The 21,565-nt window shown below is 35.8% G+C and overlaps 2 protein-coding genes across 4 annotated transcripts; one reads left to right on the top strand and one right to left on the bottom strand.

Moving 5' to 3' along the window:
- Positions 1–971: 971 nt before the first annotated feature.
- LOC131942481 (nucleoside diphosphate kinase 7-like) lies at positions 972–11,596 on the bottom strand. Of its 2 annotated transcripts, none has more exons than XM_059302377.1 (10): positions 11,474–11,596; positions 7,666–7,773; positions 7,150–7,319; positions 5,934–6,095; positions 4,869–5,023; positions 4,321–4,479; positions 3,559–3,662; positions 2,596–2,739; positions 1,852–1,959; positions 972–1,448 (listed from the first exon to the last, which is right to left on the bottom strand). In XM_059302377.1, exons 1-10 carry the CDS (start codon positions 11,474–11,476, stop codon positions 1,410–1,412), a joined length of 1,152 nt encoding a protein of 383 aa, XP_059158360.1. In that variant the 5' UTR covers positions 11,477–11,596; the 3' UTR covers positions 972–1,409. The 2 variants fall into 2 exon arrangements, with proteins under 2 accessions (XP_059158360.1, XP_059158359.1); XM_059302376.1 differs by lacking the exon at positions 11,474–11,596 and adding an exon at positions 8,027–8,176.
- Positions 11,597–11,660: 64 nt separating this feature from the next.
- LOC131942480 (golgin-45-like) lies at positions 11,661–21,300 on the top strand. Of its 2 annotated transcripts, none has more exons than XM_059302374.1 (6): positions 11,661–11,697; positions 12,051–12,725; positions 12,956–13,078; positions 18,145–18,273; positions 18,942–19,161; positions 20,185–21,300. In XM_059302374.1, exons 2-6 carry the CDS (start codon positions 12,091–12,093, stop codon positions 20,356–20,358), a joined length of 1,281 nt encoding a protein of 426 aa, XP_059158357.1. In that variant the 5' UTR covers positions 11,661–11,697; positions 12,051–12,090; the 3' UTR covers positions 20,359–21,300. The 2 variants fall into 2 exon arrangements, with proteins under 2 accessions (XP_059158357.1, XP_059158358.1); XM_059302375.1 differs by having other exon boundaries at positions 11,695–11,762; positions 20,185–21,299.
- Positions 21,301–21,565: the final 265 nt, after the last annotated feature.

Here is a 21,565-nt window from a genome sequence, read left to right as displayed (position 1 = left end):
CACAGAAGTGATTTATTAACGTCGGATAAAAGACATGCCCCATAAACCGGAAGAAGGCGTGGTATCAGTACAGGATGACACCAAAATTGTCGACAGTAATAAGAAAATCTACTTGGTCTGTGTGAGGTCATCATGTTCACGGAAGCCTATTTGTTGGGAGCAGTTTCTTCCAGGCATCTCTTTGGGCTATACCCCCTCCCCCCCAAATCGGAGAAAAGTCTGAAAGAAACACTGGTCGGGAGCCGTAGTGACGTGAGCCGTTTTGTCGGGAGCAAAATGACAGCCCATTTGTCGGGAACTTATATGACGAGGTCCATTTGTCGCTGGCCCTTTTCGCGGGGTCAATTTGACGGGAGCCTAAATGACGGGAGCCAATTTGTCGGTACCTTATATAACGCTGGCATTTTTCACTGGGCACATTTTTTGTTGCTCCTTATGAGGACTGAGCTTTATAGATTGAGTTTGAAAGTTTTATGTAGTTGTTATTGCTTTAATGTTAGGTTTTTTTTTAAACCTACATATCCATCTAGTTCTATATAATTCGACACATTGTGATTTTCTGAAAATAAAGGTACTATTTTTTTGTAATTTTTAAATGGCTACGTTTAAAATAGCAGACAAATTAAATTAGCTCATTGTCCTTAAATTTTGGCCTTGTAACTTAGTACAAGGCACGGCAAATTGCGTCAGTGATGGTCCCAAATTTCTAAATAGTGAAATGAAACATGAGATTTGTATTAGTTGAAATATTTTTTTACTGATGAAGTCTTTGAGTTGAACCATCACGTCTTTATTTGTGACTACCAATAATACCTTTTTTTAAAAATAATAATACAATTTATTTTTTAAAAGATGACTAAACACACAAAGCAAAACTATTTACACTTTGTTTATAATGGAATGATACCAATACATTCAATAGGATTATTCAGTCATGCAATACATGTACACAGAAAAAAAAGGATTTAAAAAATTCTTTTGAAATTTAATATTAAAACATATATATATGAGATTTTTTTTTGCTGAGGATAAAAATAGAACTATAGTTTAGCAGTGAATAACATGACCTTGTTAAAACAAATCATCATCACAAACTGCTTCAGTGTTTTTTTATGAATAATAAAATACAAATTCAAAAGTGGTTCTTTTAGTAAATATCAAAATACAGTTATGTTAAAAGAGGTAGTGTTTAAAAGATGTTTCACATCAACTCAAACACTTATTTTAAATATTTCAAGGCATTGTTTTCTTTCATATATTTGGCTAAAAATAGTTCTAATTAAAATTTATTGTTTAAATTGTCTTCTAAAAAATGTTTCAGACAATGTTTGTTAAAAGTGTGTATTCAATTCAGGCACAAAATAATTAAATAGATAATTCATTTTTGTATATTTTCTAGTATCCTCCTGTTATGCACTTCGGTCAAGGACTTTGAAAAAATATTCAACCTAAAAATAAAATTATAAAATATTTATACATAGAAAAAATATTAAGTAAAGTTCAATAATAAATTTCATAAATATTAAAACATTTGAACAATTGTTTTAATAAATATTTTTATATAATAATTAGTTAAACAAAAGAAAAATTCTTTCAACTAGCACATTTTAAAAATATGTAACAAAAACTTCCTCTTTACATCATGGCCAAATAATCGGGAAGATAATTCATCAGCAGAAAGCTACACTAAAGCCCTTGCTTTTGGTTGTTTCCCTTATATCAATAGCCAACCAGGGGTAGGCCACATCCTCCATTTCAAAATAGCCAACTATAAACAGGCTAAACTGGCTTTATTAACAGTTACTAAAAAAAAGCCTTAACTGCCCATCATAGTTACTAGACATAACTTACCTCTAATGGCCCGTCATCAGGGAGGTCAGTACAGTGGACGGCGTTCTGGATTTTGTTCAGGCCATAAATAGCGCGCAGTGTCCTGGGACGGAGGTGACGAGCTATTTCCTAATTTAAAGATTAGAATAAATTAGCATAATTATTAAATGAGATAATTAATAGTCACACTCTGGTAATTTTTTTCTAACCTGATATTTAAGCCTATACAGCAACAAAAACATAAATAAGGCTAAATTAATAAAACTGATACTGTAAGAAAGAAAAAAGATCCAACATTTCAGAACTTATAAACATGTACAACAAGAGTAATATCACAAAGCTAGAACCAATTGGGAATACTTTTGTGCTAAATAACAAATATTGCAATGCTGAAATATCATTTTTTCCTGTTCATGCCCAAGACCTCGCCATATGAATGGATAATGTGGTCAGTACTATGCCCAGCTGTCTTTGTTTTTCTAACATGAGTTAGGTACCCAACAGAGCTGGGTGGACTCAGGAACACTCTACTAACTTGAACCCGGATTCAAACTCGAGAGTTGGGTTAGCAGTCTAGCTCTCTACTGCTTGGCCATGCTATCCCAAAGGCTGAAATATACTGCACTCAGAACTAAAATACCACTTACCACTAAAAAAAACAATAAATAGGCTACTTATTGGAACTATGGGACAACAAAATTCACCCAAAACATCACTAATCTATGGGACAACAAAATTCACAAAATACCACTATAGGCAACTTACTGGATCCATGGGACCACAAAATTCACGGAACTCTTCAACCAGATGGCCTGTTTTTGATTTGGCCAGAATCTCCATGCCAATGACTGGCCCCGCTGTTAACTCGTTGACCATACCTGGGTATTCATGGACCACCCCCTTGTACACCTGCAAACACACAGTTCAAAGGTCAAATTAGAAAAGCATCTGTAAAGTGTAAGTCTAGTGCCAGAAACACAATAACTTAAAGCAGATGCACATTTTTATAAAAAAAAATTTCACGATGAAGTAGAGTAAATCTTTTTCTATAAAAGAAAAGGCACATGTGATCAGTACTTTTGCTGATACAACCCCGTTAACACATGGACTTCCTATGTATTAGAACTTGCGACTTTTGGATTAGCAGTGGTGCAACCTACCAGTACCATACAACTACACTATTTAATGGCCTTAATACATGTTATTTTACTAGAAGTAAGTAAGTAAGTAAGTAGTAAAGTTCCCTTTCAAACATGACGGTCTATGGGGCAAGTGAAGTAGAGTTCACTTGTTTCTGTGACCACTGCATATGAAGAGATAGTGTGGTCAGCACTATTCCCAGCCGCCTTTACTTTCCCTAACGTGAGTTAGGTACCCATCAGAGTTGGGTGGACTCAGGGACTGTCTACTGACTTGAACCAGGATTCGAACTAGCGACTTACGGGTTAGCAGTCCAGCTCTCTACCGCTAGACCACTCCGTCCCACAATCTTACTAGATGTGAGAACATATATTTACTCCCCAGATATACCCAGTCACCTTAGTATAAAATGTTATTTCTGCCCCTGAGATGCCTAGTCACCTATTAACCAAGTGTTATTAATTTCCCGGCCACCTATGTACCAAATGTTATTATCTCCCCTGACATGCCCAGTCACCTATGTACCACCTCACTGTCTTAAAACAAACCAGAGTTGCTTCCAATATCCAGATATTCACAGTTCATTACCTCATAAAACTCTTCAGCATTGGCCTTCTCTATGTTAAACAACTGTATTGTGTTGATCAAGAAGCCTTGGTCTTGTATGGCGGAGATGATTTTTCCAGCCAGACCTGGAGGAAAATTGAACATAATTGTGGTAGTAGTTGACATGATTTTAAAATAATTGTGGTTGTAGTTGACATGATTTTAAAATAATTGTGGTTGTAGTTGACATGATTTGAACATAATTGTGGTAGTAGTGGACATGATTTTGCTATTTGAAACAATGTTGGCATTGTTTAAACATTTTCACCACTAAACAATGGGCAAGTTACTTTCCTTACTTAGCCTATATTTTAACCAAAGTATTGAATGGACTGGTAATGTGTAGAAGACAAGGTCTAGATAACATATAGCCCTTGATCCAAATGCCTACCCCCCCCCCCTCCCAGCAATATAGTGTTTTTTTCCAGGCAAATGTTTGGGTGGTGGAGCCCCCTCGGACAAAGTCTATCCCCTGGAGAAAAAAGTCTGGAAGAAACACTGTATACAATGATAATGTGTAGTGAACAAGGTCAAGGTAACCTACAAGCCTTGATCCAAATGCCCCCCCCCCCTTCTCCGCCACCCCCCCCCCCCTCCCCAGCTCTATAAAATGCTAATGTGTAGTAAACAAGGTCAAGGTAACCTACAAGCCTTGATCCAAATGCCCCCCCTCCTCCGCCACCCCCCCCTCTCCCCAGCTCTATACAATGCTAATGTGTAGTAAACAAGGTCAAGGTAACCTACCAGCCTTGACCGCATGTGGTTTGATCACACAGAGGGTGCAGCCAGCGGCCGCCACACAGTTTGTGAACGTCTGTTTGGCACAGGATGGGAAGAAGAACTCCACTTCTCTGGCAGCAGACGCGGGACTGTCGGAGCCATGTACAGCATTGTGGGTGACGTCTGGAGGCAATGAGAGATAAACATGACGCTGAGAATATCACGTCACTAGGCACTGTTACCATGCCATGTATAGGTCCTTAGGACTCATATTATAAAGGTCCTAATATAGGTTACTTTAAATGTCTTATACCATGATCTCAGGCAAATAAAACAAATTTTCAACTGAAGAAAATGTTGGTCAGCTGAACATATTAGTAGTTTGTTTTCCTATAGAGCAGGTATATCCCAAATGTCAAATTCTAACTAGAATTGTGGGGATCATACCTATATATATATATATATATATATATATATATATATATATATATATATATATATATAAATAGTTTTTAAAGAAATTTTTTTAAACTATTATACAAACAATTTAAAATGTATAAAATGAACTGTACCTCTGCCAAATCGTGCTCGCAACGACGACGCAGCCTCAGACCTAGCTTTGGCAGGATCAGTGGGACCAATGAGCTCCCGCCATCGCAGGACAGCATTGTCTCCTACCAGCTCCATAGCCAGGATAGGCCCACTTGTGACATAGTTCATCAGATCCCTGAGAAAATTTTCATTTAAGTTAGGTATAAGATGTAGGGATGCCTGAGTACAGGGATGAAACAGATTAACTCTACTTCATCTGCCCCATGCGTCTTAAGCATGAGTAGGAAAAGATTATGGTGGATTACAAGATGGCTGCCATCAAGGTGGTTGTCATTGGTAACAAAACCATAGGTAAATCCCAACAATTATTTTCTTCTTTTGGTGTTAGGATTGGATTTGTTTGAGGCAGATCGTATGATATGGATGTCTGATGTTTGATGTATTAAACAGACGTTACTGACTGCTATAGTTAAATTATACTGGTAACAACATCAAAAGACTACAGCGGAATGGTTAAATCCACTTACTATCAGGCTTACAGACTTTGTAGAGTGATATCTTTATATTTTATAAACTTGTATCAGCAGTAATATTTGTAGATATATTTTGGGGAAGACAATGCTGTCTTTTTTTTTTAGATAAAGTTTAGTTAAACATGGCTGATTTGTTGAAAAATTTTCTTTTAAGTAAAGCTTAGCTTAATATGCTGCAATGATAAATTGCAAATTCACTTCAGTAAGATGGTTAGATATGTAATGGAGGGTGACACTAAATTGCTGAAATAGCAAAAAATCTATTATTACATTATTACATTTCCACAACTGTATGCTATTTTCCTGTAACTCTTTAACTAAAAAGATTAGTTACTTTGAAACTATAATCAATAATGTAAAATTCTACTAACTTCATAAAAGTTTTGCCCTTTCTTTCTACATTGTAAAATCTCTTAACATCATAATACTTGTATTACTTTCTACACTGTTAAACCTACTTTCATTTCTTTCTTATTCCTTTATACATCGTTAAATTTTACAAACTACATAAAACTTTTCTTATTCCTTTAAAAGTAGTTAAACTTTACTAACTGCATAAAACTTTTCCCTGCATGCTCCTGATAAAATCTGAAGGCATCGTTCTGATTCAACTTGCAAAGCCTCATTTTGGAAATGGCCAGACCCCTGTCATAAATGGCGGATATTACCTCCCCCATACGTTCCACAGCATCTGGCTTGATGTAACCCAAGGTTCTAGAAAAAGAAAATGTTGCATAAATTAAAAGTATTTTTTAAAAATGTTGCCTAAATTAGAAGATCTAAAAAAAGGGTCTTTAATTAGAAGTCTTAAAAAATGTTGCCTAAATTAGAAGTTTTACACAAAAAATGCTGCCTTAATTAGAAGTTCTACAAAAAGAAAATGTTGCCCAAATTAGAAGTCTAATAGAAGATATAGAAAAAGAAAATGTCCTTAATTATAAGATGTAAGAGTAATATTAAAACTTTTGTTCTTTTGTTTCAGATATACACTTAAATCCACCATAGTGATTTAAAACCATTACGTTAAATACACATACAATGAGTGTTGTTTTCAGGCATCTTTACAAAGCATATTCCCCACCCCCCTTCTCCCCAGGACGAGAAAAATATTGAATTTAAATAGAAAATATATACTTCAACCATTCTTAAAATCGCCCCTCATAGCACTCCCAAACAAAATGTCTGAAAGAAACCTTGCATTTGTAGCTTATATGTAGAGCCTGAGTGTGAGTCAGTGGCATAAGCATTGGGTATTTGTGGGTGTTGGACGCCCCCCCACCCCCTCCACCCTCTGTCCCCCATGCATTTTCAAAATGACAGTTACATCTATTGGCATTCAGTGCTTTCTATTTCAAAATGTTGAATGTCATAAGACTACAATATGTATGAAATTTTTTTTTGTATGATGATAATGCATACAGTGAATTTAAAAAATCCATGCAATTATTTTTTAGTAGTTAAGTTAGAAATAAACACAATGAAGAGAGCTTGGAAGCTGGCATTGTTAATGGAAGAGCAATATAGTATTATTGTAAACATAGGTACATAATATAATGGAAGCAGGAATTGTTAATGAAATAAAGTATTATTTCAGTATTAAAATAATACTTTTTGTCTAAATTGCTATTTAATTAGCACAGTGTAGTCTGCGGCTGAGACACTAATACAGCACAAAAAAACTTTAAATTAAACCATTGATAAAGATTTAAAAAGCTAAAAATATCTCCAATATTGAAGAATTTCTAATAACTCTCAATCATTTTGTTACCTCTCCAGCTTAGACATGAGTTTTCTTTTAGTGAATTCGTCACCAAAATCAACAATAGTTAGTTGCCTTCCCAACACGTTGATGGAGGCCCCAATGTACAAATCTTGCAGCTCAATGGGTGTGGAGGCTAAATTTGTTTTTAGAAACATCTTTCTTGTTTTCACATCAAACTGAAAATGCACATTGGTAATATAATTTCTTGATGAGAATAATTATTTCTTAATTTAAAGGATTGAGTTTGGTATATTTTAAAATTAAAGTAACATAATTTTGTAAAGTAATTTCTTGATTAAAGTAATGATTTCTTGATATAAGGGATTGAGCTTGGTACAATTTTAAGTTAAGTGATTTCAACTAATTAAAGTGACTTTAACTAATTAAAAAAATGTCAGCTTAAAAAGTGACTTCAGCTAATTAAACTGATTTGAACCAAATAAATTCAACTATTGTGCAAAGCCATACTGTGTGAAGGGCTTATTCTTAGTTAAAATTTCTTGTTTTTAAAACATTACTCACCATTTCTATACTTTTGCTTCCTGAGTAGTAAAAAAACTGAAACGTCCTGGTACGAGCTGCAAGCTCCTCATACCATTCACAGATAAAGGCATACCGAAAATCATCAGCCTGTAAAAAACATAATTAAAAGAAACTAAAAAACTTATCTATTAATCTGAACGAGAATGAAATGATCACATAAGATTTCTTTTACACCTAAATATAAGTAATAGCAAAAATATTATTGTAGGATATATAAAAAAAAACAATTGGTAAATGATAAAGGAATATAATTTTTTACTGTTATTGATTTTGAAAATGTAAATATTGTTCAAAAATTCACTTACATCTATATGTAGCAACATGCTTATACACTACTCACCAAATGAAAATTTCCTAACAAATATATGAACACACACCATATCAAATTAATCATGATGAAATACTCAGTACAGCTGTTTAGTTCCAATCATTACATTTTAACTGCAAGGGGAAAGAGAGACTCCCCAACTAGATACATTTGAAGATTGAGTCTTCAAGACTAATATAACCAATTAGACATTAGGTGTAAAAGTGCTAAATTCTAAGAGGAACTACAAAAAGTTAAGGTATATCGGCTTTGAAAAGACTGAATTTAAATATTAGTGTAGTGTAAAAGAATAAATTTACAAGTTTATTTTATTTCCAAAAATAGAATTTAAGTTAATAATAATGTTGATTATGTTTTAGAAGCAATAATAAAGAATAAATTAGGTCTATAGAGTTTAGTGTTCGTAATAATGTGTTATCTCCCCCTAGTTAATAAAAACCTACCTCCCTTAAGATTACATTTGTATGAAGAGAAAAGGTATTATATTGGTTATTGCCCTTTTTTGTCAACGAAGGTTTAAAAATTCTCAAAGTAAAAAAAAATTTTTTAAGGAAAACAACTTTTATTATATTCACAAATCACAAAAAAATTACAAATGAAAAAAAATCACTATAATTAAATTTTTGTTTACTTTTCATAGCATTTCTTCCATTTGTGATTTTTTTTGTGAAGAAAATAAAAGCGTTTTTTCTTAAATAAATATTTTATGTGTGAATTTTTTTCCCCTTAGTAGGCATTCGTTTATAAAGGAGCTGACTTTATATAGTCTACGACTAAAAATATTTGCATTAAAATCTGCCCAGTAGCTTGTGATCTTTAAAATTTCGTTATCTGCCCCTTTTTTTCCCATGGTCAATGATGGGGCATAAAATCAGCCAACACTGAAAACAGTTCACCCTCGACTGCCCTCTGATTAAGCGATCAGTATTATTTACTTTTTTGTTATCTCCCCTTTTATTATTGAATATAGTAATTTTAAAGGCTTTTATTAAATTAAGTTGTCAATCTAATTTGATTAAAATTAGATATTCTTGCAAAATCATATAAGATCTACCACTGTATCAAATTTCAGCTCAATCAGACAATGGGAAATGGTTTAAATTTATATTCCAAGATATGCTGAGCCACAAACAAATTTAAGTGAGTAGGCTAAATAAAAGCCTTTAATTACATGGATTTTAAAAATCAAGCTTTTAAATGCACTGAAAATATCAAAATAAAACAAAATTTTGTTTCTTTAGATATATGCTAAGAGTAAAGTAGTCGGCAGCTCAGCAAATATCTTGAACACAACTTTGCATCCAACTTGAATGCCAGTGATATTTAACATAGAGATACTAGATAAACAATGCTTGTCATCTTTAACCAAACACCTGTCTTCACCTTTATTCTATAGCCTTTACCCCAGACATCAACAGTATTGAACAGTGCTATACTCTCTATCTCTCTGTCCAATGTCTGACCAACTCAAGCAATACTCAAGTTAGGCAGACTACAAGAGGATAAGAAATGAGCATTTCTCACAGCTATTTGACAAGTGGGTTTCAATCAGGCTTTCATATCTTCAGATGTATTTTCAAAGACTTGTTTAGAAAAGGGGGCAGTTTGGTCAATTGGGCAACAGAACTTGTAGCTTTATGGTAAGAATGCATGTTCTACTGCTTGACCATGCAGTTCTTTACTCACTGAAATATTTGGTACTGTATTACTTTAAAATTTTCAATTAATGCTAGCATGTGCAAAAGTGGTCATTCAGAAGTGACCTCATATTCCTAGGGACAATAGGTCAGACTTTTTTTTTGTAAGGGATTGAGGTTGAAATGTATAATATGGCATTTATTTTGTAATTTAAAGAATAAAAATACTTAAAAAATTGTAAACTTTCATAAGAAATTGTTATTGGCTGTTAAGCTATAGAGAGCTTGTTGTAATTTTAAGTGGCACTTTGCTTTTTCTGATGACTTGTGATAAAAAAGGGTGTGTGGAGTAAAAGCATTAAAAAACATCAAAATGCATAATTAATAATTCCAAAAAATGTCTTTGTTTTTATAACTAGATTTATATATGACAATTAGAAAAAAAAACAGATGATCAGCTTTTTTCAGAAACTGCTTGAGATACAAAGGGTCGACTCCAAAGTGTCGACCATTTTAAGATAATATACTTACATGATGATGTTAGTATTAGTATCATCATTCCTGGAACTAGATTAAGCCTACTGACTTAGCTTATGCCTATAGAATTAATATTATAAATTCAAATTTGCAAGTGATATAATGCACAGCTTTTAGAATTTGTGGAAGATCAGTAAAAATTAGTTTATATTAGGCCTAGTTTATATTAAAGTTTATAGGCAAGGTTTTAAGAAACATACACCATATAGGACTAAAATTATAATAGTACTAAAACAGTTGCAGTTACACTTAGTTAGTTCTTTCCTCAGTAGTTTTTATTATTTAGAATCTAGTAAGTTGAGTACAATTAGTACCAATTACACTGTGACTTTATTGGGCATACAATCATACAGACACTACAGTACAGAACAGTACAGTACAGGCTATTTTTATTATTAATTTATTTTTATTTAGGCCTAGTGTTTTCGGTAATCTATCGTTTTAGGTACGTAAAATCGCCCGCGACTAATAATGTGCAAAACAGGTGACTCCTTAAATTTTAATAATTATTTCACATTTTGAGGAGGATTAAAGTTTTGAAAAATACAAAAAATGTTTCCTTGTTTCATTTATGAATCTATTTTTAAACAACTGAATAAAAACTTTTCAGTAATAAATGAAGACTAGCGATGTTTTCATCAGATGCAACCAAGCTCATTTACTATAGCAGCCATCTTGTTGAAGTTTTATTTTGTTAAAGTTATAGCGGAAGATTCAGGGGAAACCGCTCTATTTTACAAATGGCTGATGTTTATATAGCAAATCTAGCTCACAAACACTGCAGTTTAAAGTTAATTTCCTGCCTATATTGATATATTTAGCCATTGATTTTGGTTTATTTTTCAGTTATCTATAATATTTGACACAAATATATCACACTATACTTCTATTAAAACCTTGACAATGAGGTAACTTTTTCGTACATTACTAGCCGCGGGCGATTTTACGTACCTAAAACGATAGATTACCGTGTTTTCTACTAGATCTACTAGACATCTTGATTGATCTAAGAAGACTCTACTGTTAGTGTAACTGTAGTTTAGTGTAGATCAGAAGATCAGTCAGTCAGTAGGCCTAGATCTAGATCTAGATCCTCTAGATCTAGATTCTAGATCTAGATCTCAATAACTTTTAAAAATAAAATTAAATTAAATAGGCTAAATTTTAAAAATGTGAAAAATAATATTTAAAATTTAAATATTGTCTGGAATCTGGATTAGATCTAAATCTAGATCTACATCTAGATTCTAGATCTAGTAGATGACTTTAAAGTATCTCTTCTTACCATTCTTCTGATAATGTATTAAAACTCTTTATGGTGAACCTTTTATTGTTTAAATTGCAAGATTTACCCAAATCATGGGTCTGAAGAAGCCTTGTTGTAGCAACAGGCAAGAATCCCTAGTCAAAATGTAACGGAGATTTTGATTGGCTAACATTTTATTTCCGGCGTAACCTATATCGACAACTTTGGCAAGTTGGCTTTTATGTTGTCATTTGTATTTCCGGGTAAGCTGTGTTGCAACGAAGTAGACTAGAAGTAGAATATTTTTGTTAACTAGAATCTGAATAAGGTAGATCTAGATTCTAGGACAAGTATTGTCTAGTATTTTATCAGTGTGATAGATTCTTGTTACTTAGTTAGCCTAGATCTAGATCTATTTCATTTGTCCTTTCAGGTAGTGTGCCCTAATCCACTAATTAATTGAATGTATATTTTTTCGCATGTTTTCTTTCTAATCAATTCTAAATGAAATGTCGTAAAAAAAGTCATAAGCATCTGTCTGTTGCTACAAAAATAGTTTAATGAGTTTAATGGACTTCTTTTTTCTTTAATTGTATTGGTCGAAATTTGTTTTCAGATTAATCTCACGAATCTGTTGGTTTGAGGAAATTCTGATAATGTCATCTCTCACTGTTAAACCAAAAAATAGTGATTGCAAAGAGACTGTTTTACTAAGAAAAGCTGTACCAAAATACAACTTTCAAAATGCTCAAAAACTCCCTAAAGATTATGACAAAGTTCGTCCAGTTTCACCAGTGACTAAACTAGCAGAAAAAGATACAGACGTGACTTATACTACAAAGCCTACCTTGGCTAAAACTACCGTTAAACCAATCGCTGTCGTTGGGGCATCACACTTGCAAAGGGAATTACCTGCGACAGTAGAAGAAATACCTCGTGATCATTCAACTGCTACTATAATTTCAAAACAGACCTGTGATACAAATATACAACCAAGTGAAGTTTCAGCTTCTCATAAATTTTCACCTAGTCCACCAATACAGAGTCAGCATGTTCCTTTACAACCCAGTAACCAACACTCAATCATCAGCGTACCAGCTTCTACAGCTATCACTTCTGTTGGGCATGAGCTAGGCTCTCAACCTTCAGCTGAAGTTACATTGCTTGAGTATGAAAAGAACAGATTGAAAAAAGAATTGGACATTCAACTTCAGGTGAATTCAGAGTTGAAACGCTTATTAGTAGCCTCAGTTGGTGAAGATTTGACTCAAAGAGTGGAAAGGCTTTGTAGGTGAGTTTTTTTTTCAATGTGGCTTGATGGAGAGGACATTTTACTATCCCTAACTTATCCTTATCGCCTCTATTTCTAATTGAGGAGAAGTAATGTTCTGAACCAGGCTTAATTATTATTGAACTTTATTTATATCAGTGTTTGTATCATTTGTAAAAGTTTATTTTCCTGTATTCGTATAAAAGTAATCATTCATAGATATTAATAAAGATTAAACTTTTTGCTTTTAGGGACCATGCCCAACTTTCTCAGGATATTGGTGGCTTCAGCAAAAAATTAAATGAAGACTATGAGAACCTGGATAAGGTCTCCATTCAAGCTGATATGTGGAGAAGCAAATACCTGGCTGCCAGGTAAAACTGGATGGGTCATGTAGTCGACTGGATGGGTCATGTAGTCAACTAGATGGGTCATGTAGTCAACTAGATGGGTCATGTAGTCAATTGGATGGGTCATGTAGTCAACTGGATGGGTCATGTAGTCAACTAGATGGGTCATGTAGTCAACTGGATGGGTCATGTAGTCAACTGGATGGGTCATGTGGTCAACTGGATGGGTCATGTAGTCAACTGGTTGGGTCATGCAGTAAACTGGATGGGTCATGCAGTCAATTGGATGGGTCATGCAGTCAACTGGATGGGTCATGTAGTGAACTGGATGGGTCATGTAGTCAATTGGATGGGTCATGCAGTCAACTGGATGGGTCATGCAGTCAATTGGATGGGTCATGTAGTTGCCAGCACTATTTAGCTGGTTTCTAACTCTTAATTTACTGTTCTGTATAGTGTTACGACCACCTGGTGTTTAACCTGGGCTGACCCGTATGTTGGGGTAGCGATCTCACGCTCATCCATCAACCTGGCGGTGGTCAGAGGCTGACCAGTGCTGGCCGTGAGAACCTTTGGGCCGTGACGGCCACACCGGATTGGGTACCACGCTGTGGGCAATGCATGCCTGGTGTCTTGGGGGACTCGGCTATTAACGTGTCCAACAGCCCATGAATTACCTGGTGACACCACGGGCTGACCGTTGATGCTTGATCTAGGCTAGTGACGGTCCATGTTTTACGGCTGGGAAAACCTTCCAGATCGCACAGGGCCGAGATGGACGGTCATGTCCTGACCTGACCTGGGGGTCAGGCTCGATTAACAAGGTTCCCACACTAGCGAGGGACGACTTGAGTACTTTAGGAGGGTAGACCGGAGACTAGGGACACACTCTCGACAGACGCTCGGGACACGCACTCGGAGACGGACGTACTCGTCTCGGATAGCTAGGTTTAGGGGAGACAGACACGGGTCGTCTCTGAGAGCTAGTGGAAAGCCACGACATGTTTTAGACTTAGGCTAGGCTAGACGGTTAGGGACAAGTAGGGCAGTCGAATTAAGGACTATAGTTGTTGTAGATAGTTGTGTATTTTTCTTCTTGTGTTCCATGTGGTGGCGGGTTAATGTTAGATGTTGTATTTTGTGGCGAATAAATAGAGATTACTGAAGTTGGCTTTTATTTATTTTTATTTTTCTTCTTCTTGTTTACGATCCCCTGACTAGTTCGAAAGGATTAGAGAAGGGGGTACGTAACAATTGGTGGCTAGAGTCCGGGATAGGACAGACAACGAGTTGAATAGTTTCTTTTGATGCCATTTTCAGTTGGGGGCTCACGAGCTAGTGTTTGATTTTAAGTTTTATGAGTAGTGAGAGTAAAGTTGTTCACGGAATCAGGAGAGTTTTCCAAACATTGAGTAAGTAGCGAGCTTATCACCTTTGTATTGACACTGAGTTTATTTTGCTTGATTTTTATGTTGGTCCAGTAGAGCTGGAATTTTTTTTGTTGATTCAGTATAGCTGGAGGGATTAATGCCCAGTATACTCGAATATTTTTGTGTGGTCCAGTGGAACTGGAGTGTTCGGGTTTATTCAGTACAGCTGGAGGGTCATTCCCAGGTACGTGAATAAATTCGTAATTTTTATTTGGTTTGCTCAGTATAGCTGGAGGGTCAATTCCCAGTATACGTGAGTAAATCGTTTGTGGTCCAGTGTAACTGGATATTTAGTTTGGTTGGCCCAGTATAGCTGGTGTCTACCTATTTGAAGTGTCAAAGGTGATAGCCCTACTTTTAATGTTTAAGTTAAAGTTTTTGTTGTGAGCCACATTTTTTAGTAGTTAACCGCCACCATTTAGCTGGATAAGTTCCGTAAGTGTGAATCATGGACGTAATGAGTTTTATGGAGTGTCCAACTCTAGAAGTTTTAGACAGGTTTTGTCGCGTAGAGTTGTTGCGACTAGTTGAGGAGCTAGGACTAGAGGTTGATGTCTCGGATAGAGATAGAGTTCTACGAGATCATATTTGTGTTGAGTTGGTAAATACAGGTAGATTAGAGGAGGAGTGTCTAGACTCGATAGAATATTATGAGATCGGACGTATTAGGGTTGAAGAAATTGAGAGAAAGTTTCAAGTTAAGTTGTTAGAGATCACGAGAGAAAAAGAGGATAAGTTGTTAGAGATCAGGAGGGATATATTCATGTTAGAATCTTGGAAGGAAATTAACATTAAAAGTTTAGAGAAACTGTTCGGACATGAAGTTAAACTATTAGAGATCAGGAGGGAACGGGATTTACTTAGGCTATGGGAGGAGGCGCATCTTAGTGGGTTGTTTGACTTTCCAGAATCTGTCTCTGTTTTCTCTCAGGCTAGTGTAGTAGTTTCCGAGGATCGGTATAGAGATGAAGATAGTTTGTTGTCTGATAGAGTAGGTAGTGAGTTTTGTCAGTCTCAGACTAAGGCTGCCACTAGCTTTGGCTCAGTCCCTGAAGTCGACTCTAACCTAGCAGAATCAGCACAAACGTCAAAACGTGCTGATAGCTTACGAGTCGAAAGTTGTCTGCCGACAAGTACTGAAGGCAGTCAGCAAATTATTGGTTTAGATAAAATCACGGCGACCACTCTGTTATTGGCCAGTCATGAAAAGGGGCTGTCAATATCTGACCCAGTGGATACAACCACCGATGATATAACGGCAACCACTCTGATGTTGACCAGTCATGAAAAGGGGCAGTCAATATCAGAACCAGTGGTTACAACCCCCGCTGAAATCACGGTAACCACCGAGAGAGTGAATACCCATGAGAACAGGCTGTCCTCGTCTGAACCTGAACCAGTAACTGTATCTGATCAAGACCTTACTACTTGTGGTCTTGAAGGCGTCATGACCTCACCTGGAGGTCACGTGGATGGTGTTCTACATCCAGAGATAGACGAGTCAACGAATCTTTTGCCAGCCTCGGTAACAGACGAAATTGTTACCCATTGTCTTGGAGGTGAGCCTAACACGGGCTGTCCTCCCATGATCCCAGCAGTATTTGATTTCTCCCCGACCAAGTCCAGCAACCTGGAGGCCATGACCTCACCTGGAGGTCACGTGGATGGTGTTTTACATCCAGAGATCGAGGAGACGGTGAATCTTTTGTCCGCGTCGGCGACGAGCCAAGTCATTACCTCTTGTTTTGGAGTTGAGCCTAACTCAGGCTTCCCTCCCCTTATCTCGGAGCTGATTTATTGTTCTTTGACCGACCCGGGGAAGATCGGTAATGTGACCTCAGCGGGTCACACTTCTCCCGTCAACCGAGAATGTGTACATGTGAGCGCATATCACCTCACTTTCACAGAGACGGGGCGTGAAATCGACCTCTCTTTGTGCGGCTCGGTGTATTTGTTGTGGGCGGATAATATCTCCGTCACTAAAATTGTTCTGCGCCGGTATAAAGTTCGGCTAAAGATTTATATTTACGGACTCATGATGACCCGCAAGACGGAAACATAATGACAATGTGTACCTTTGAGTTTCAAGCCTGTTATAGAACTGTTTCCTATATTGACTGTTTCATGTTTTCCCAGGATGCAAGTGTTCTAATCAAAATGAACTGTTTTCAGGCTTAAAGAATGTACACTTTTACATGTCTTGTTTGAAAAAAAAATGTGTTATTGATGTTTTACATGCTGTTGAATTCGTGACAGTTTTTAATTGTATTGACAAGTTTTGTTGACTGATGACGTAACTATCAGTAAAACGAAGACTGTTGGTTTTCAATCTTAGCATTATTTGCGACAGTGACACATGTGTTGCAGATTTGCTGTTTTATTTACTTTGATGTCTATGTTTGATGACATCGTGTTTGGGGTATTTAGTCAAACTTGTTATTGTGACTAAATCATCCACGTTTCTTATCTTTTTAGTAATGATTATGTTAAATGGATTTAGTCCCATTTAGGTTTATTCTGGGACTTTTGAGGAATTGTGAGATTGGTATGGTTGTCTAGTAAGAGATGTTCAATTAATTCACCATGTGGTGGCGAATTAATTTCTTGAAGGGTGGGGGTGTTACGACCACCTGGTGTTTAACCTGGGCTGACCCGTATGTTGGGGTAGCGATCTCACGCTCATCCATCAACCTGGCGGTGGTCAGAGGCTGACCAGTGCTGGCCGTGAGAACCTTTGGGCCGTGACGGCCACACCGGATTGGGTACCACGCTGTGGGCAATGCATGCCTGGTGTCTTGGGGGACTCGGCTATTAACGTGTCCAACAGCCCATGAATTACCTGGTGACACCACGGGCTGACCGTTGATGCTTGATCTAGGCTAGTGACGGTCCATGTTTTACGGCTGGGAAAACCTTCCAGATCGCACAGGGCCGAGATGGACGGTCATGTCCTGACCTGACCTGGGGGTCAGGCTCGATTAACAAGGTTCCCACACTAGCGAGGGACGACTTGAGTACTTTAGGAGGGTAGACCGGAGACTAGGGACACACTCTCGACAGACGCTCGGGACACGCACTCGGAGACGGACGTACTCGTCTCGGATAGCTAGGTTTAGGGGAGACAGACACGGGTCGTCTCTGAGAGCTAGTGGAAAGCCACGACATGTTTTAGACTTAGGCTAGGCTAGACGGTTAGGGACAAGTAGGGCAGTCGAATTAAGGACTATAGTTGTTGTAGATAGTTGTGTATTTTTCTTCTTGTGTTCCATGTGGTGGCGGGTTAATGTTAGATGTTGTATTTTGTGGCGAATAAATAGAGATTACTGAAGTTGGCTTTTATTTATTTTTATTTTTCTTCTTCTTGTTTACGATCCCCTGACTAGTTCGAAAGGATTAGAGAAGGGGGTACGTAACAATAGAAATGTCATTAATTTCTGGGTAAGAAGTTGATTGCTGTAAGTAGGTTAGGTGCCCATGCATTTTTTTTAAAATAAAATTATTAATAAATCTAAGTTAAAAAACAGTTTCTGAGTCTTAAAATTGTAACTATTAACCTATTGCAAATTATAATGGCCTTTTGTTATATTAATCTTGCATGCAACTATTTGTAGTGATATTAGATAATCACATTTTCATTTGTTTTGATGTCTTTATATCTAGAGTAATGATAGAGGAACTGGGCAATGCTCGAGCTTATTTCTCCCTTCAGTGCCACGACACCCAGGATGCTATGCAGCAGTTGTTGAATGAGAGACACGAGCTGCGAACCAATTTGCTTGAAGCTTACAAGTAAGTGAATAATGTGTTGTGCACCAGACTTATGTTATCCTACATGCTTCAGTATCTGAACATTTTATATCTGATTTACAAAATAGTTTTTTTTTTTTAAATTGTTTTACAAACGTGTGCTAAGAATTAGAAAAACTAAGGGGCTCACAGTTAGTAATTTCCTATTTAATTTGGTTTCATTTTTTTTTTCAAGTATGATGTAATTAAAAACTATGTGTAGTTACAGGTAGCTATTCATATACTTTAGCTTGTGTTTTAAAACTCTTTCATCTTATAATCATGTTTTCTAAAAATTATTCTCATGGAATTTTTATCTCTTTAAACTTTTAGTGTAAGCTACTTTACTATAATTTATATCATTAAATTTGATAGTTGATATTAAACCTGCAGTTTATCATGCAATGGTTGTTTTCAACCAGTCTTATATTATTGGTTGTCCTCTGTTACAAAGCAACAGATTTGTTGTAGTACACATTTAACAAAACCACGTTCAGGACACTTTTATAAAACCACTTTCATGACTTTTTATAAAACCACTTTCAGGACACTTTTATAAAACCACTTTAAGGACATTTTATAAAACCACTTTCAGGACACTTTTATAAAACCACTTTCAGGACACTTTTATAAAACCACTTCCAGGACATTTTATTAAACCATTTTTTCAGGGTACTTCAACAAGTCAAGACAGCCTTTGACCCCCTCAACTCTCACAGGTCCACATGTCTGAGATCCACCAATGTGCTTGAGTTGTCTAGGGCCTGTCAGCAGCTGGCCGAGGCCATGAGGTTTCGCCTAGTGCCTGCGCATGTTGTCTTTAACATTGATTCAGAGTTGCCTGATGTATGGGAGGCTTCAGTTACCAGGGCCGAGCAGTTTGCTCATGAGGTAAACTCATTAAAATCTTTATTGATTTTTCTTAAATACAGTATTGATTTTTTTACGGTTTTTTGTGAACACTGTTGAGTGCGATAGTCCATGCCATTTGTCTTAGTACATATTGTTTATGTGATGGTGTGGTCAACTAGTAGAGCATATGTTTGATAATCTGGAGGTCTTGAGTTTGTTTCCCCGGTAGTCTGTAGAATGTCCATAAATCAAGTACCTAAATTTGAATCTGGGAAGCCAAGGTGGCTAGGAAAATATTAATTTCTCAATCCCTTCAGGTTAAAAAAATAAGTAAAGTTTTCCCATCAGACCTAATTATCCCTAGGGCAGGTGAGGTATAGTTAATGTTTCAAGACTTTAGCATATGAAGGCATGGTGCGGTAAGCGCTATGCCTAACTGCCTTTACCTAATGCTAGATCCCCATCAGAGCTGGGTTGACTCAGTCACATCCTGCAGTCCTGAGATCCTAACTCAAGACCTTTTGGCTAGCAGCCGAAGTTGACCATTCGATCACACTGTCCCGTAATACCATCATGTGCATAGGTTTAAAAAAAAGCATAATCTCTTTATCTGTTTTAGAGTCCAACAGGTCAAGAGAATACTTATTATATATTGTTGTTTGCTTTGTTTATCTTGTGTAAATAAGTAAAACAGGAAAAAAAACTAAGTAATAAGCCTTTTTTATTTATTTATATATCATGTATAAGTTTAGATACTTAAGGGAAAATATTTGCATGCATCAGGTACTCTTCTGAAAATATGGTTGCCATGACAACAGCTGCCATCTTGGGGAAAAAAACAACCTGTAGTGGAGTTCTAAAAAAATTTATTTATCTATATATGTATAAGTTTAGATACTTAAGAGAAAATATTTTCATGCATCAGGGACTCTTCTGAAAATATGGTTGCCATGTAAACAACGGCCATCTTGAAAAAAACAACCCTTTGTGAAGTTGTAAATTTACATAAGCTAACATATATACCGGCCATATAATCATTGATTGTTCTTTTATTTTTCTCAGGTACTGTCCAGACCAGTGGAACCAACAGGCTGTTTACAGTCAGGCTCCTCAATGCTCCTACCTGTGACAGGCAGACAGGAGTCGCTGATAAAACGTTTCCACCCACACACCAGGCATGAGAATTTAACATTCAACTGTTGTGTTCACTGCAAGGGGGAGATCAGTGTTGTCTAGGCAGTACAGTCAGCATTTATCATGTTATCGTCGCTACTTAGCAACTGTTCTTCATTACTCAAGTAATACATTTATTATATATACTGTACCCATTAACTTACTGGTATAGTGGATTTTAATTCTCTATGTTCTTACAGTGAAGGTACATTTTTTAAAATGATCTATCATGTGTACATATTATTAAAGACAATCATGAAAATTTATGGACAAGATTTTTAAAAGTACTTTTAATTAAGTACATTTGAGGCACTTAATTTATTTTTTTACCAGTTTTTCTCTTTCAATTGTAATTATATTAATGGCATATTATGTAACAGTTTGTAAAAATTATTCTTTCTTATACTTGTGTTATTATTTGCTATTTTCTAGTGTTTGAATTAAAATTCTAGAATATCACAGTTGAAAAAAAAATAATTTTGTTTTCCTCCTGCAATAAAGATGTCAAGTACTGGTACTTTTAATTACTTGAGGTAATGATTTTTTTAACAGAACCTACCGATTTTGAAATGTATATTATCTATTTTAGTGTATCACATGCATAATAATACTGAGTTCACATTTCAAGGCCTAAAAAACACTCCCAGCGTTTGTTCTGCCGACCTGCTGTAACGTAATGACGTTCCCTGCGTTCAATAACCTTTTTATTTACTTACTTGTTTTGCCTATGTAAGTTTTTGCAGAATCTTTAAGTGTTTAATAAAAAAATAGTTCAGGTGGAATTCTGGAGTTAAATTTTAATGTAGAGTTAAAAATAACTACTGCCTTTATATTATGTGTTCTTTTTTAGAACATTTTTCTTTAGAAACTATTTGTATCAGTTTGGTTTTTTTATAGTTTTTTTTTTTTTCGGTTTGGTTTTATGTTGTAGTAGTTATATATATAATATATATATAAATATTATATATTTACTTTTATATTTTATAGCTGGTTAAGGTAAGATCTTCATTTTGTATTATTTTTTCACCTGTCTATACTATAATTTTGTTTTCATTAATCTTTGGATATTTTTAAAGTATAGTTGTGAATTATTTTTAAGCTCCATTTTCCTTAGCAAAAAATTGCACTTGAGTTTAAGAATTCAACATGGCCAATAAATTAATAGTTCATTTAATGGTAAAGCAGCAGAGCTGAAGGCTATTATAATAAACCAGTATGTTATCCAGGTCCAACCAGCTCTGATGAGACTGGTGTTAGTGGGGAACATAAT

The sequence above is a fragment of the Physella acuta genome, unplaced genomic scaffold (genome assembly GCF_028476545.2).
Source record: "Physella acuta isolate Inbredline_101_S28 unplaced genomic scaffold, ASM2847654v3 ptg000407l, whole genome shotgun sequence".
NCBI classification, from domain to species: Eukaryota; Metazoa; Mollusca; class Gastropoda; family Physidae; genus Physella; species Physella acuta.
The sequence above is the reverse complement of the archived record's forward strand: the minus strand, read 5'-3'. Positions and strand labels throughout refer to the sequence as shown.

What these genes read in the sequence shown, in the direction of transcription:
- LOC131942481 (XM_059302376.1), bottom strand. Translation starts at nt 8,080, where the DNA reads ATGATTAATTTGATATGGTGTGTGTTCATATATTTGTTAGGAAATTTT. An exon ending in TGTTAGGAAATTTTCATTTG is followed by an intron (nt 7,774 to 8,026) that starts GTGAGTAGTGTA and finishes TGTTTTTTACAG; the next exon opens with GCTGATGATTTTCGGTATGC. An exon ending in TTTGTGGTCCCATGGATCCA is followed by an intron (nt 1,960 to 2,595) that starts GTAAGTTGCCTA and finishes TCTTTAAATTAG; the next exon opens with GAAATAGCTCGTCACCTCCG.
- LOC131942480 (XM_059302374.1), top strand. Translation starts at nt 12,091, where the DNA reads ATGTCATCTCTCACTGTTAAACCAAAAAATAGTGATTGCAAAGAGACT. An exon ending in AGAGTGGAAAGGCTTTGTAG is followed by an intron (nt 12,726 to 12,955) that starts GTGAGTTTTTTT and finishes TTTTGCTTTTAG; the next exon opens with GGACCATGCCCAACTTTCTC. An exon ending in CCGAGCAGTTTGCTCATGAG is followed by an intron (nt 19,162 to 20,184) that starts GTAAACTCATTA and finishes TATTTTTCTCAG; the next exon opens with GTACTGTCCAGACCAGTGGA.